A 16,198-nucleotide genomic window follows, 5' to 3' on the forward strand; every position below is an offset into this window, starting at 1 on the left:
TTACCCCTGATAGAGCTTGGCCACTGTGTGCCACTGACCTGTGAGGCACGCTGTCCCTTGGACGTTTGCTATGTTTGCTATCAAACCCACCCCCTGTTCCTGACCTGGAATTTAGGACGTTCCTTTTGACCTTTTGAGAGGATGTGCCCAGTCTCTGAATTCCCCAGGTAGGTGGAGTTCGGTTACCACATGCCCTAGATCGAGATGCTGGCAGGGCGCTCCCCTGGTTACCAAGGTGGGAAGCACAGAGAGGCCGGCTGGTCCCAGTGGAGTCTTACAAAGCATGCCTTCCATCTTCTTATGTTCAGCCTGAGAGTAGGCACTGGAATTCTGCCTGCTTCTAACTGGAACAATGGCCTGTCCTTTGTCAGGTCCTGGAAGAGTGGCAGAACATGCCAGAATAGAACCAGGGGTTCCCTGAGCCGTGCTCCATGTGGCCCCCCCCATGATCTGGTCCCCTCTTCCCTCTTGGTTCTCATCTCTTCGCTTTCCCCCTCACCCACTCAGCTCCACCCAGACTGGCAGCCTCGCTGTTCTTCAAACAGGACAGACATGCCTCCACCTCAGGGCCTTTGCACTTGCTGTTCTCTCTGCCTGGGATGCTCTTCCCTCGGATATTGGCATGGCCTCCCCCTCACCTCTTGTGGGTGTTTTCTCAAATGCCCCGTCTCCTGTCCACCCTCTCTAAAATTGCACCACCCCACCCCATGTCTCATTCCCTCTTCCCTGTTGTATTTCCCTCCTCAGCACTTTACCTCCAGCACACGGTATAGTTCACTGAATTTGTTTTTTGACTCACCGACCAGCACGGGAGCTCTCCGAGGGCAGGCGTTATGGTCTGCTTTTTTCATCTTGAATCTCCAGTGCTTCGAACTGGCCCTGGCACATACCAGGTGCTCAGTACGTAGTAGTTGAATGAAGGAATGGAAATTGGGCTCCAGAGGCTGGGGCAGCACATGGCTCGTACTCCACTGGCTGGATATTACCTGTGGTGATTTTTTTTCTCCCAGGTACTCCACCATCTATACCATGTTTCCTGTGTTTTCTCTGGTCCTGGACAAAGATGTCAAGTCAGAAGTTGCCATGCTGTACCCTGAGCTCTACAAGGATCTCCTCAAGGTTCACTGAGCCCCTTCCTCCTTCCTTCCTTCCTTCCTCCATATCCATCGTTTCTTCCTTCTTCCCTCCCTCCCTCCCTCTTTTAACATATTTCACACAGACCCTCCATGTCTGATGTGAACGCACTTGAACTGGTGGCTTGCTTTTGAGAGGAAGGCGTGGGAGTATATGTCTTTTCTTAAAGTACGATATGCACATGTAAAGAATATTAAACTGTACAGTGATATGTCAGCTTTTAAAACAAACCTTCTAATGCCTTTTTAAAAAGCCCCTGACAGTTCCATTTTGTAGCTGCAGCTTGTGTCTGTTCCTGGAAATGCTTTTGTGTACACTCCTGAAAAATGTGTGTGTGTAATTGCATTTGTTGGTCCTCAAGGGGTTTTTGATAAAGAGCAGATTTACTGGGTTGGCCCAAAAGTTCGTTCGGGTTATTCCATAACATCTTACGGAAAAACCCAAACGAACTTTTGGGCCAACCCAATATTTCCATCTAGTATCAATTCTCTATAAAAATACGTCATTTCTTTAATGTATTTTGATGTGTGTGAGCCACTGTTTTGATGAAAACAGGCAGGTTGCCTTGTCTGGTTGGTGGAGGGTAGCCTGACGGTGGCTCGTGCCCTGGATGAGCCCCGCACGCTAACCCGCTCTGTCTTCCTCTCTCTCATTCAGGGACGGCCGTTGTCCTACAAGACATTCTTGATATGGGTTTTGATCAGCATCTATCAAGGTAAGGACGGGTGAAACCACCTGTCGTCTTATGCTCTGGCCTTGGCCCCAGGGTCAACTTCACCATTCTGTTGTCTGTAGAACACAAAGAGAAGCAGCTGGCATCCTGAGGTTGCAGTAAGGAGTGTGGCATTGTGTCCGAGGGAGCCCCCCTCCTCGGGTTCTAAGGCCTTGCTCATCAGGCACAGAGGCACACATGTGAGGAGGTGCTGTCCGCTTAACTGAGACAAAGTCAGAGAAAAGTGCAACTAATACTAATCAAACCCTGCTGGGGTGTTCAAGTCATTGTAACAAAAAGTGGTCGCTTTCTGGAATGTTCTGATACTTTTTCTGAAGTCAAGTTGTAGCTCTTGAACAACATATTTACTTCTGTGGCCTCCAGAGAGGGTCCCTCAGACTGTACAGGCTTTGTAAGGCGACTTACTGGAATATGAAAAGGAAATGTCAGAACCTCTCTTTGTATGTATTTTTTCCTCTTTTTAGAAGCTCTGTTGTCATGTATGTTTTATAATGTACCTGATATATTTGCACAGTGGTCCTGCTACCTCTCTGTGTCTGTCTGCACAGGTACACATGGATAATTTACAAATCCACATCATCCATTAGGGATTCATTCTTAGTGTTTTTTTCTGATGGGATGTGTGGTCAAAAAGTGTAGACCGTTGAATTTGTTAGGAGGCTAAATGGTCATTGAAACAATTTGAGGGTTTTTTTCTTTTTGAGAAGTATAGCAAAGTGACAGGTATGTAGCTGGTTGAAGAAAGCAAATCCTGCATGGAAGTTCATAATAACAAGCAGTGGTGCTTCATTGCACCCCCTGCATCCCCAGTACTGTTGTAATAGGCAGTCATTTGAGGAGTTTTGGGGTTCAGGGTCTCCTGGCCCTGCTCTTGAGCAGGAATCTCATGTAGCTAGTGTTTCTGATCAACGTGAGACATTCCCCATTGGGTGCCTGCAATTCTGGAGGAAAATGCACTTATCTGGACCCTCCCCCACTTTCCTTTCTCTCCTCAGTGCAGGTGCGTAATTCTTTGAGGGTCTCTCTTGGTTGTCCCTATCATTTTTTGTGTTTGGGGGCAGGGAGGGGGGTAAAGGAGACAAAGCATAACATTTACCATCTAACTCTTCTTAAGTGCGCAGTTCAGTAGTGTCCAGTATGTTCATGTTGTTGTGAAGCAGATCTCCAGAACTTTTTCATCTTGCAAAACTGAAACTCTGTATCCATTCAACAACAAACGCCTCTTTCCTTCCTCCGCACAGTTCCTGGTAGTCACCATTCTACTTTGTCTCTGTGAATGTGACTACTTAGATCCGTCATATACGTGGGATTGTACAGTATTTGTTCTTCTGTGGCTGACTACATCTGTCATTTTAAATAATACACAGAAACTTCTATTTCTTGTTCCACCCAATCCAGACAGTTACTCTCTCTGCCTCTTTTCCTTTTTTTCCCCTCTATCTCTTCCTCTCCCTCTCTCTCTCTATGCAATTATAAACTCTCTATTAATAAAGACACAGACATAGAGAATGGACTTGAGGACACGGGGAGGGGGAAAGGTAAGCTGGGACGAAGTGAGAGAGTGGCATGGACATACATACACTACCAAACGTAAAATAGATAGCTAGTGGGAAGCAGCCGCATAGCACAGGGAGATCAGCTCGGTGCTTTGTGTCCACCTAGAGGGATGGGATAGGGAGGGTGGGAGGGAGACTCAAGAGGGAGGAGATACGGGGATGTATGTGTATGTATAGCTGATTCACTTTGTTATACAGCAGAAACCAACACACCATTGTAAAGCAGTTATACTCCAATAAAGATGTTAAGAAAAAAATAAAATAAAAATAAACTCTGTCTTATATACAGCCAAAAGGGAACATAGGAAAACTAGAATGTGATGCCTCTCTTTCAAACCTCCATGAAGTACCACTCATTAACCTCCTTTAACAAATGGTACCTTTCATGTCTGAACGGGAAAAACAAAAGGAGTCAGATGTGGGTGAGCGGGGTGAGCCTTCGGTGGGGAAGGCGGGGGAGGCGTCGGCTCCCAGCAGGGAGGGCTGCGTGGGCAGCAGAAGCCCCTCCCCAGCCAGACTTCCCTCCGCCCTTGCAGGGAGCACCATCATGTACGGGGCGCTGCTGCTGTTTGAGTCGGAATTCGTGCACATTGTGGCGATTTCCTTCACGTCGCTGATCCTCACGGAGCTGCTGATGGTGGCCCTCACCATCCAGACCTGGCACTGGCTCATGACGGTGGCCGAGCTGCTCAGCCTGGCCTGCTACGTCGCCTCCCTGGTGTTCCTCCACGAATTTATCGGTGAGACCCCCCTGCACCTAGGGCCCGCCCATCAGGTCCAGCGGTCTCAGCAGCTGGGAAGGGAGGCAGCCTCCCCAGCGCTCGTGTCCTGGGCCCTTTGTCCAGCAGGCCTTTGTACTCAGCTGCCCGCCCTTTTCTCACTGGCATCCCTTGGGACAAGTGGCAGTTGAGAATCAGCCTCTTGGAACTCAGGCTGGCGGGCATGATCTTAATGTAGAGTGTTTTCTTTAAAACCACGCCGTGCCAGTGTGCCTGCTGGCTTAGAAGGGGATTCGTTCAGTTCTTCAAGGACCTAGTGGGCTTCTCCAGGGAGCTGGTCACCGTGCCGGGCTCCGTGGAGCTATGGAGATGGTGAGAATCCAGAGAGTAAATGACAGTTCAGCAGGACTTAACCAGTGTTATTAGCTTGAGAAACTCTGCCTTATCATGAAAGTGTCTTCTATCACGCCTCTTCTTTATCAGTAAACGCTCTTTAAGAAGGTTTTGATAAAGGAAAAAGGAGCACTCCCGTGAAAAGTGAAGTCTTAGAACAGTTTCACACTTGTTTGAAAAGTCTCTCTGAATAGGTTTTGTGAGCACCTACTGTGCGCTCAGTGGCTTGAGGCCAGGGAGTCACAGAGGCTTAGCAGATGCAAGCTCTGCCCTCAAGAGGCTTTGGTCATCACCTTAGATGTGGACCAGTCATAGGACTGGGCCCGTGGTCGGGGCCCTGGGCCTGGCACTTAGTAGGTGCTTCCTCAGTGCCCGCTGCGTTTCCCCCAGCCTGTGCTCAAGAGGCAGGGAAGGCGGCTGCCGGGCATCCACTCCCGGTACTGTTGCAAATCACTAGCTGTCGCTCCTCTGCTGCACAAACCTCGGAACTGCAGGCCTGACTGTGTGGCGGCAGGAAGGGGAGCTCCCCGCCCCTCCAGGTCACACTCTTCCTGACGAGGGGTCTCCGCCCCCCTTTGCACCACCCTCAGACCCGGCTCTGGCTTCTGTGACCATTGCTGAGGCGAAGGGGAAAAGTTGCTGGGAAGAACTGTGTGTTTGAGCGTCACTTTCTGCCGGGTTTAGAAAGAAAAACTCCAGCTGTCAGATTCCAAATCGAAAACACTTGGAAGGGGGATTTTTTTGCCCACGGTTTTCTTCTCAGAGTTGTTGAAAACAGCGTTTCACGGAAGGTCCGGAAGCTCCAGAAGCAGGTCAGAGAGAGGAGGAGAGAGACAGGGAAGGGACGTCAGGCCGGCAGCCTGGGTGCTGTCAGCACACCCCCTGCGGGAGAGGGGCCGGCGTCCCCTCTGATGGCCCTGCCGCCCCGCCGGCTCTGGGCGGCACGTTCCCGCCCGCTCACTGCTCTCTTCTGTTTGCTTGCAGACGTGTACTTCATTGCCACATTGTCCTTCTTGTGGAAAGTGTCTGTCATCACTCTGGTCAGCTGTCTGCCCCTCTATGTCCTCAAGTACCTGCGAAGGCGGTTCTCCCCTCCCAGCTACTCGAAGCTCACGTCCTAGGCCGGGCGCTCGGGAGAGGACCCCGGTCTCCGCACTCTCCTGGCGGACAGAGTTCAAGTTGCGTTTCTATTAACCACCACCACCCGTGGATTGTGCAGTGGTGGCTCCCACGTGCAGTTCTGACATGAAGAGGCTCTGCGCTTCCACGGAGCCCGACACCGCATAAACAGGAGGGAGGCGCCTGAGAGGGCCCCACGCGGGCCTGCCTGAGCCCCTGGTGATTCACAGTCGAGTGATTGTGACTGTGTGAAAACCGGCGACTCAGCCGAGAGATTTATTCATGGGTCACTGTGCAGGCTTCCTTATGACTTGAATTTTGTTGTCATGTGATAAAAGTTTCTGTCTAGTCGAAGACTGTAGAGGGTTTTTTGGTTGTTGTTTTAAACAATCCCAATGTGTGTGCACTTTTACGTCTTTCTGCTCTTAAAAAACTGGTTTCAGACAAAGATAAAGCTCTCAGTATAGGTTTGGGGGAAAAGACGGTGACATTTGGTAAGAAGTTAACCGGACAGTAACCTCAATTTGGAAATGCTAAATATCCTCTCTAAGGCAGCCCTGCTTATCGAAACGGCACTGGATTCCTAGGATTACAGAAAACCACATGAGAAGAGAGCAGAAGAGAGAGAGAACCGTAAATCCGTATGTTATCCTTCCTCCAGTTCAGCATCTGTGGTCCTGGAGTTAACATCACCTGTCACCTCGTAAAAGAATTTCAAAGGTGTTATCTTGCTTTGTTCCGATCTGGTAACAATTACAAAGCCTGTGGCTATCTGAGGACACTCTGAGACATTTTCAGCAGAGTTGTTTTAGCAGGAAACGTGCCACTGAACGGCCCCTAAATGTGTCGACAGTGTGACAAGAGACTCAGCTAATTCTTTAGGCAACGTAGCACATGTGGCTCAGACCCTCTAAGTCTAAAGTGGAAAGGTCAGGGACTGGGGCTCTTTACGTCCACAGAAATCTGTTTCCTGTTAGGAGGAATTACTGAGGACACAATGATAAAGGCAGAGGCGTCTTAGCATGCTGCCATTCATCAGTGGCAGCTTCGAGCAAGGAGCCCCAGTCGAAGGAGGCCCGGGCTACAGCTCTGGGGTCTGGGCTCGGTTGCGCAGCCTACAGATTTCAAGGGGAACTTGCTGGAAGGCAGCCAGGAGTAGAGATTCCTCTCCCCACCAGGGTGGGGCCCACGCATGTGTGTTTCCTATAAAGCTGTGGCTTCTTGTTTCAGGGGAAGAAGAGAATTTTCAAGCGCTGGATGTGGCCCGGCAAAGCTTTCTTGGGTTTTCAAGTCTCTCCTGGCAGAAGCCACATGTGCGTGCCAGGGGATTAGGTTGGTGGATCTGCAAGAGCTGATCGTGCTCGAGATCTTAGATTTGTGATTAATTCTTTATGAGTACATACCCTCCAGCCCTTCAGCCTGGTTCTTCTTCATGTGCTTCAGAGATGTAAGTTATGGCTACCACCCTAGGGTAAGCCTGCTCTTGGAGAGCTGGGGACACGAGGCCCTTGACTTTGGAGCACTCGATATGCTCGTGTATTTCTGTTGCCCTTTTAAAACTTTATAGAATTGACAGTAAGTTGCAGGCACTGTGAAATTGGCTATGACATCACTTCTATTTTAGTTTTAAGATTCTGCAGTTTTGCAGGATTTTTCCCATTCTGTCCCAGCCATTTCTGCCACACAGAAAACATTTACAGGAGGTAAATGTTGTATTGAATGAATGGTTATTCAGGAAGAGGATCTTTGTCCAAAACTTTGAGAAGGGGCGAGCAGGTCTGACGTCTTTGCTGGGTGATTCTATGTGGTTTCAGAGGTGGAGTGAGAGGACGTAGTGCTCAGCGTTTTTGTACCTGTGTGTCTGCTTGGAAGTCAGCCTGTATAACCGGAAGTCTAAAGGTACTTCTACGCCCAGTTCTCAAACCGTGAACTTGACCTTGTTCACAGACAGGTGATGGCTCCTACAGGTAGGTCTCATGGAAATTTTTAGATGTTTCCAGCAGTGACAGGGAATGAAGATAGTCTCTTTGGTCTTTTCCTTAATTCCCAGTTTTGATCGAGGTGCTTGAGTTGACTTTGAAAGTCAACACCTAAACTCTTGCTCAGCATCTGGGAAGGAGAAAGCGTCCCAGAGGAGCAGAAGCAGCTGTGCCTGGAGGTCGCAGGTGCGTTTGTGCCATCAACAGACCCCCTCGTTCTGCCTTTTGACCGTACCCTGGTGGAGGCGGCCAAGGGTGAGAGGGACTAAAATGCAAGTGGGGACCGTGACCGTGTTGGAGAGCCACCCTGCCAGGGGGCAGCCTGCTCCCGCTGCCTTCCGGGGTCCGGAGTGTCTAGGAAAACACGTGTGCTTCTCAAACTCTAGAGACCCACATGGCGGGAGCCACGAGTCAGCTGAGAGTACACGATCCTGACGTGCACACATCAGCCTATGATCCCAACAGAGGATCTGCGTACACAGGCACTTCCCGTGTTAGCTTAGCTGTGGAGAGAAGACAAAGGCACAGACAAAAAAATCCAAGCCATTTTACAGGAAACTGCTGAGTTCATAAAAAGCATAAGGATTCCGTTCACCAGTCTGGAAGGAACTTAGGAAACACCGTTGACACCTTGGAGGTCCCCTCGCCTTGGAACTCAGCGGCCCCAAGTCTCCGACAGCCAGAGGCCCCTGGCACACAATCAGCGCTGTTTAAATACTTTCCTCAAAGTAAAAATTACACCTCCCCCTGCCCTTTGACAACATTAGGTATTTCTGTCAGAGTAACTTAATTTTATTATTTGATGATGACTTTTATTATATTTTTTGGTGACGGTTGTGCGTGTGGGAAAGTGAGGAATCCGTTGGGTGTCTCTTTTTCCCTCCCTTTCTCTAGGAAAGTGACCAGACAAGTGTCTCCATCTTGAGTGCTTTCTTGTATCTGCCTGTTTCAGTGCTAATCTGAGAGTGTGCACATGCATGTGTGTGTTGCTTATCGTGCTCCGTGAGACTGGCTGCACTAACTTGGGTTGCTTGGGGCAGAGGACTTCGCCCTAAAGCGGTGAAGGGCACCCCAAGGAGCATCTTGAGATTGGAGCAAACCATCTGTTTACAGCCGCCTGGAGCTGGGAGGCCCAGGGCCGGGATTCCTCCCACTTTTAGCTTTATTATAGCCAGATCCCAGACTCGCTTCCCTTAAGTGAAACCCTTTTTCGTAGCAGTGATCTTAAATACCAACGTCTGCTTACCCTTTCCTCTGTATGTTTTCCACTGAAAACTTAGGTTATGCTGACAGTACTTTTGAATGTATTTTGGGCTTTTGTGCTCATTGGAAATTGACATGATCATGCCTATTTTTCTTTCTCTAGACCTTTGCTTTTATACTTTGTTTTGTTTTTCCCGGGGTGGGAATGGGAATGCCCTTGCGCCTTTATGGGGCAGCATTTTAAACCTGCGCCAGAATTGCAGATGGGACCTACGTGATCTTCTGCTCTATCTTACTTAAGGCCAACACCTATCAGCCACTTTTATCTTGGATCTTTTTGGTGTGTTTGAAACGTGTGTATGTGTGAGTGTATGATGTCACCTCAAGTGTTTTGAAGACATACTTGGTTTTCACTGCGTTAAAATCCTGTCACGGTTTTGTTTTTCATTAAGAAATATACAAGGAGCTTTGCAAAGACAACAGACTTTATTTCTCCCTCCTTTTAACATAAAGCTTTTTTTTTTTTTTGGTCATTTATATGTATGTCTTAGGAAATATTTCCATTAATTAAGTCCATTGTGTCTTGGAAAAATATATATATTATGCTCTTGGATGGAACCGATAAGCACGTGAGCAGCATTGCAGTACTTGGAGACGCTCAGCATCTTCTCACACCAGCGCGGCGTTCCTGGGAATCTGTCTTCTTCGTCACAGTATGGTTGGAGACACAGTCTGTTGGTGTCGCTGGGCGATGTCAGTGAATAGTGTGTTTGCTGGGGGGCAGGAGGGGAGGGGGCGTGGTATTTGCAAAAAACAAATATTGTGGCTCATTTATTATTTTGTTGCAATGGGGGCTGACTGAATTCCTCTGGGACTCCTTGACTTCCTCATTAGTAGATTATCTGTAATCCTCATGGCAGATACTCACCAGGACAGCGTTTTTTGATTAGAGGGAAGTGATAGTACAGAGCTTTAATTTAGCAGGAGCTCCCAGATGATTTAAATTCTTGATCCTGTGATGACATACATGTGATCCTGTGAGATTCTGAGCGGTTCTATTTTCATTGTCTGCCAGCGTGGCCCGTTGCTGTTGCCCAATAAAGCTTGTGTACTTTATGCCTTTGGGGATCATTTTAATTTGTGCAGGGACATGAAACTCTGGTGTCAAATTGAGAGCTTGTTATTATAATGCTCCTATGTTGTATGTATCTCATGGTACATAAAATGTAAATAGCTTTTTCTCCAGGTAAAGAATTATTTTAATATCAGCAAAAAAAAAAACCCCAAACCCATGCATTATTTATTATTCTGTACTGTTGTCTATTCCAGATATGTTAGAATTTCAAAAAGTGATCTATATAAAAAAAGCGAACATATTTTATGATTCACATTGTATTTATACACCCAGTCTTTGATTGCTTTGTATAGATTTTTTTTTTTAATCAAGTGATAGAAGATTTAGGAACCCGGTCACTTAAGTTTTAGGGAAAAGAGGTTTTTTAAGCTATTGTATAGGATACAGAGGACATGGTATTTTATTCATCTAATCCAGTGATTCTCAGCCAGAGGTGACTGTGGCCTGCAGGGGGCATGGGGCAATGTCTGAAGTCACTTTTGGTTCTCACAACTTGGAGGGGTGGTGCTCTGCTGGCATCTAATGAAGACTGCACAGGGTAGCCCCGCAGCAGAGGATCATTCAAACCGACGTCAAAAGTGTTGAGGTTGAGAAACCCACATACAATCTGCAAGCGTCAGTTCTGCCATTTTTAAGAGTCTGTCTTCATTTCCAAAGGAGCCCAGCAGCCGTAAACTCCTGTCTCAAGAAGCTGATTATACACCCAACTGGCCAAATGTTTTAATTAGCAGCTCTTTGCAGTGCGGGCTACTGGCTTCCTCTCCCTGGCTCTCCACTGAAAGGGCCGTTCTCAGTTTATGGAGTCGAGAGGGGATTGTACATTAGCTGTGCCGCAGTCAACAGCGGCTCCCTGGGCACGTGGAGGACGCATGCGCTCAAGAGCAGAGGGCAGTACTTTTCCTTAACCGCATGCCATCGATGTAAAGTCTTCAGACCGCTTTTACCTGCTGTGAAATTCCATGAATGTGCAGACACTCCTCCATCCGAGCCACTAGGGGGAACTTGAAGATCAAAAGACATTTCTGTTTCCTGTTTTCACCAGCCCGGCGGGCCCAGCATACCTAACTGTTATGTTTCAAGACGCTGCTTTCATAGCTTCAGAATTTATTTCATGGCCGACGGCTCCGTTAAAAACAGACATTTCTTTTTATGTTGTTGACCAGACTATTTTGCTGGACTTAGCTTGGGGAAAAAGAGAAAAAAGAAAAAAAGATGGGGGCGGGGGTGAGATGAATATTTATTTGATCTCAGATATTTGCATTTTTGAATAATTGGCAACTGGGAATCCTTGCCCTCCTCACTCTTCAGGCTCATAAGGTTTAGAGACGAAATGTCCCAACACCTCAAGTACTTTAACTGTTTTTGTTATGAAACTTTTCAGGGTGACATGAAACCCTGCAGTATTTGTGAGCTGATCTGTAAATGATGGATTTGCTCACCTCAAAATAGAACTGTAGTCGCTCCAAACTTTCCACAAGTCGGAGCACAGTAACCGAATTCATTCAGGACTTGCTAATTTCCTACTTCAAATGGGTTACATAACAGAACAGTCCCTCCTTTGCGCCTCTCAAAACTACCCGTGAAGTGATGGTGAAATGTATCGTTAAAAGCTAGAAATAGCTTTGCTAAACTCTGGGAAAACGATGAGTTTGTTTTTTTTTTTCTTCTGATATCCCCCCCCCCTTTTTTCATCCAAACATTGCATAATGTTAAAAAAAAAAAAAGTCAAATCTTTCCGTGGGATTTAATTTCGTTCTCCATGTGGCTGTGGTTGGAGGGATAACTTAAGTACTTTGGGGGCTGGCAGATTTTTGGAGGATCACGCACTCCCGGATCGGTTTTCATCTGAAGCCTTAGCAGAGAAGTATGCCCGATCCTGGGGTTTCTCCCCTTCCCTCCTGCTCCCCCTTTTATGGATGTTATCTACAGCGTAGCATCTTTTCAGAAGTCCTGCCTTCTCGTAAGAATGCCAAAGCAAAGCCACCCTCCACTTTCCATATTGAGGTTTTGATTTTGAAATGGATTCCCCATAAAATTTGGGGGTAACTGAATCATATGTGAAGTCACCAGCCCCACACCCTATGCTCGGTGACCAGCCAGGTCTCATTTCTTAGAACTCAGCCTGCAGGTTCTGTTTGCTTACACTGAGAACTTCGTGTTCCTAAGCCTCTGCTGTTCATTTTCAAGAGATTTAAGAGAAGAACATTTTTTCTTTTATTGGGTCCAGATAAGCCCAGGAATATTTTTTTTTTCTTCAAGGAAGATTGCAGAATCCAGAAAGAGGGATGGGAGTTGTGTGGAGTATGCTGATGTATTCATTCATTCATTCACTAAATATTTACTGAGCACCTACTATGTGTTGGGTACTGTTCTTCGGGCAGGAAGCAACAGTGGAGAGCAAGAGGGACAGTTCCTGCCCTCATAGTGATTATCTTCTTGTGTGTGGGAGAGACAGTGGACATACAGATACAGACTCTAATGTCCTGTGAAGAAAGCAGGGAGAGGGAGAAGAAAAGAGTGATGATATGGTTAAAGTATGGATAGTGGAAGTGATGGGGGTCAGAGAAGGGCCCTTTGGGATGGACCACTGGAGCAGAAGCCTGAAGGATGAGAGGAAGGGAACTGTGGGAAGCTCTGGGGGAAATGGTGTTTGGGCAGCAGGGTATGCAAAGGCCCTGGGGTTGGAAAGGCTGGGCGTGTCAGAGGACCAGAAAGGCGGGCACATCGCCGGAGTGCTGAGACCAAGAGGGAGGTTGGAGGAGATGAGGGCGGGGTGGGGAGGCAGGTAGGGCCCGCGGTCCATGGCATTCATTCACTGAGTGCTGTATGAGAACCAAGCGAGCATTATTAAAGTTGGCCCAAGAACTATGTCAGAACCTGAACTCTGTCCAAGGGGCCCCAGTTTACTCTCTCCCTGCTACTCACTGACCCATCCCTTCCTGTCTTTGTTTCCACCTCTGTGTTCCAAGGGGGTTGAGGCGAGACCCCTCCCATTGGAATCAACCCACTGCCATGCCCAGTATTTCTGTGTGACTTTATTGGCATAAACGACACTAACTATTATATAAAGAGGAGAAGAAGGCGGTCCTTGGATGAAGTTTCTTCTTGCTTTTCCAGCAAATACTACAAAGGGTCTCTGTTCAGCCCTGCCTGGGGTGCAGTGGGCAGAGGTGATTGTTCTTGGGCGAGCCCTGGAAAGCCGGCCACCTCCGACTTAGAAGGTGAGTCTGGAGGGAGAACCAGTAGAGAAGAATGAACTGGGTCACGTTCTTCGAAGATGCCACATTTCCAGAATATGCCCACTTGGGTCGGATTTCGAAGAGGAAGCGCTTTGCAGTCATGAACTGCGTGCGGGAACCCAGGCTGTGTTCAAATTCCTCCTGAAGAGAGAAATAATAACGAGAACAGGCTGTGGAAAAGAATGTAGTTAGTGTCTTAAAGATGGGCAAATACTCATTCTCATTTGTCCTTTTATGTGAAACAGATTTTTTAGAAGGCAATTGGAGTAGCTAACGACATCCAGAGCCCTGCTGATTCGAGTGGGGCCGGGGCCGGGGGCTCCAGTTTGCCCAAACTACTAATCAGACCCAAGGAAAGAGGTGAGTTGATTACCCTGGAAATCGCACAGGAATTCTTCAAAGACGTGGCCAGTAATTATGCGTGTAAGATGCTACTCGCTCTGCACAAAACTTAGCATAATTTTACTAGGCAGCTCATCACCATCAGAATTGGAGAAAATCAGGCCAGAAAAAGTCCCGCTAGCCAGGCTGCCTGATCCAGACGTGGAGACTTTTGCTCTAAAATGGCTTCATACTTCAGGGAGACACCAAGAGAATGCACTACCTTTCTTCTGGGCCTAATGGTGGGCGGGAGTCGAAATGAATGCAATGACATTTTAGGAGACGGGCTGGAATTTGGCGGGGGGTAAGGGGAGGCAGCAAAGGGCACCATGCCATGGCCCCAGCTGGAATCGAGACAGACTTGGTTTGAATACCCAGTCCCACACCTACTGAGTGATATGGGGCCGATTCCTTAGAGTCTCTGAGCTTCAGTTCCCTGCCTGTTTTTAGGACCAGGAACACCACCTGTGAGAGCCAGCAACGAGGCTCATGGCACAGCTGCTGTCATCACTTGAGACCTCTGAGGGAGGGCGGGCTGCAGATGGAGGGAGGCCGTCTCCCCGACGCTCAAAGTCCTTCATAGAGATGGGTTCACGTGCGTGTTTTTTCCAAACACCAAGGTCACCCGTCTGGATAGAGTCCTTATAAGAGTTAAAGGTTTGGGCACAGAGGCAATATCCCACCTTCACTCTGCTCACCTTTCCTTGACTTTGCAGGTGCTTTCCCTTTAAATTGCCCTGCTCTGAGTGGCTCCTCTTCCCCGCGTGGGACACGAACCTGCCCACATTATGCTGGGCTGGCCTGGGCATCCCTACCTGAGGCTTACACCCCTTCAGGGCTGGGGGTAGACGTAGCCAAAGGAGAAAGAGGACGTCCCCCAAACTCCACTGACTCCGCAATTTGGGATGGAGAATGAGAGTCAGTCAGTCATTGAATTGGCAAATCATTTAACACATTTTTTTCACATGAAAACAAATTCATGAATAGAGCAGAAAGCAAAATCTGCTTGAGTTTGAAAAAATAAACCAAGAGGCTTGAGAGAAGTGAAGGGGGAGGGGGTGGCTGTAGCCCACGTGGGTGGTGCTTCCTCATTGGCTTTGCTCTTAGGGGATGTGGAGAGGTGGCTTGGAAGGAACTGACTTCCGGTTTTGTCCTCAGCCAGCCCAGGACCTGGACCGTGGTGACTTTGAGTTTGTTTTTTTATTCTGGTAAAATATACACAAAGTGTACCATTTTCACCATTTTAAAGTATACGGTTCGGTGGCATTAAGTCATTGAATTTTTTTTTTTTTAACTTTTATTGAAATGTAGTTGATTTACAGTGTTGTGGTCATTGAGTTTTTTTTTTATTTTTTATTTTTGGCTGCGTTGGGTTTTTGTTGCTGTGTGTGAGCTTTCTCTAGTTGCGGCGAGTGGGGGCTACTCTTCGTTGTGGTGCGTGGACTTCTCATTGCGGTGGGTTCTCTTGTTGCAGAGCATGGGCTCTAGGCGTGTGGACTTCAGTAGTTGTGGCACGCGGGCTCAGTAGTTGTGGCTCGCGAGCTCTAGAGCACAGGCTCAGTAGCTGTGGCGCACAGACTTAGTTGCTCCGCGGCATGTGGGATCTTCCCGGACCAGGGCTCGAACCCGTGTCCCCTGCATTGGCAGGCGGATTCTTAACCACTGCACCACCAGGGAAGCCCCGGTCATTGAGTTTTAAGAGTGGATTCTGGAAGATTCAGGAACCTGACTTGAAAAAGGGGGCCTTGCTGTGTCACGGCATTTTACGGTTGCAAAGTGCTTTCCCACCTGCCCCTCATTCTGTCATTATGAGGTGTTATCCTCATTTTGCAGATGAGAAAAGCATCGTTGAGAGAGACTGAGGATGAAGCAGGGCCACATAGCAACACAGATATTCATAACACTATTCACAATCACCAAAAAGTGCAAACAATCCAATTGTCCATCAACTGATCAACGGGTAAACAAAATGTGGTCTATCCATAACTGTGGAATGCTGTCCAGCCATAAAAAGGAATGAAGTACTGACACATGCTACAACATGGATGGACCTTGAAAACATTATGCTGAGTGAAATAAACCAGTCCCTATAGGCCACATGTTGTATGATTGCATAATTATATGAAAAGTCCAGAAGAGGCAAATCTATAGAGACAGAAAGTAGATTAGTGGTTGCCTAGGGCTGGGGAAGATCAGAGGATAGGTGTGACTTCTGATGGGTAGGGGGTTTCTTTTGGGGATGATGAAAAAGTTCTAAAATTAGCTTGTGATGATAGTTACACAACTGTACATGCACTAAAACACGTTTAATTATACACCACGTATGGGTGAATTTTATAGTATATAACTTATATCTTAATAAGTCTGTTAAAAGACAAACCCTACCAAACTGTGTCCAGAGCAGCTGCACTGTTTTTGCATTCCACGGCAGTAACACATGAGCGTTCCAGTTGCTCCACATCCTCGGCAGCACTTGGCATTGTCAGTCCTTTTGTTTTAGCCATTCTAACAGAGGTGCAGTGGTCCCTCTTCATGATTTTTAATTGTATGTTCCTAATGGTCGATGACATTGAACATCTTTTCTTGTGCTTGGTTGCCACCCACATG

The 16,198-nt window shown here is 47.6% G+C and overlaps 1 protein-coding gene across 1 annotated transcript in view; it reads left to right on the forward strand.

The window, feature by feature from the left end:
• The window catches only part of ATP9A (ATPase phospholipid transporting 9A (putative)), a 135,108-nt gene extending 124,896 nt beyond the window's left edge, over positions 1-10,212 (forward strand). Inside the window, 4 exon segments of the mRNA XM_036824925.1 lie at positions 1,011-1,119; positions 1,792-1,849; positions 3,960-4,163; positions 5,520-10,212. Coding sequence (XP_036680820.1) covers positions 1,011-1,119; positions 1,792-1,849; positions 3,960-4,163; positions 5,520-5,656 — 508 coding nt within the window. The 3' untranslated portion in view covers positions 5,657-10,212.
• The last annotated feature ends 5,986 nt before the right edge of the window (positions 10,213-16,198 follow it).

This window comes from Balaenoptera musculus, chromosome 15 (assembly GCF_009873245.2).
Source record: "Balaenoptera musculus isolate JJ_BM4_2016_0621 chromosome 15, mBalMus1.pri.v3, whole genome shotgun sequence".
NCBI lineage: Eukaryota > Metazoa > Chordata > Mammalia > Artiodactyla > Balaenopteridae > Balaenoptera > Balaenoptera musculus.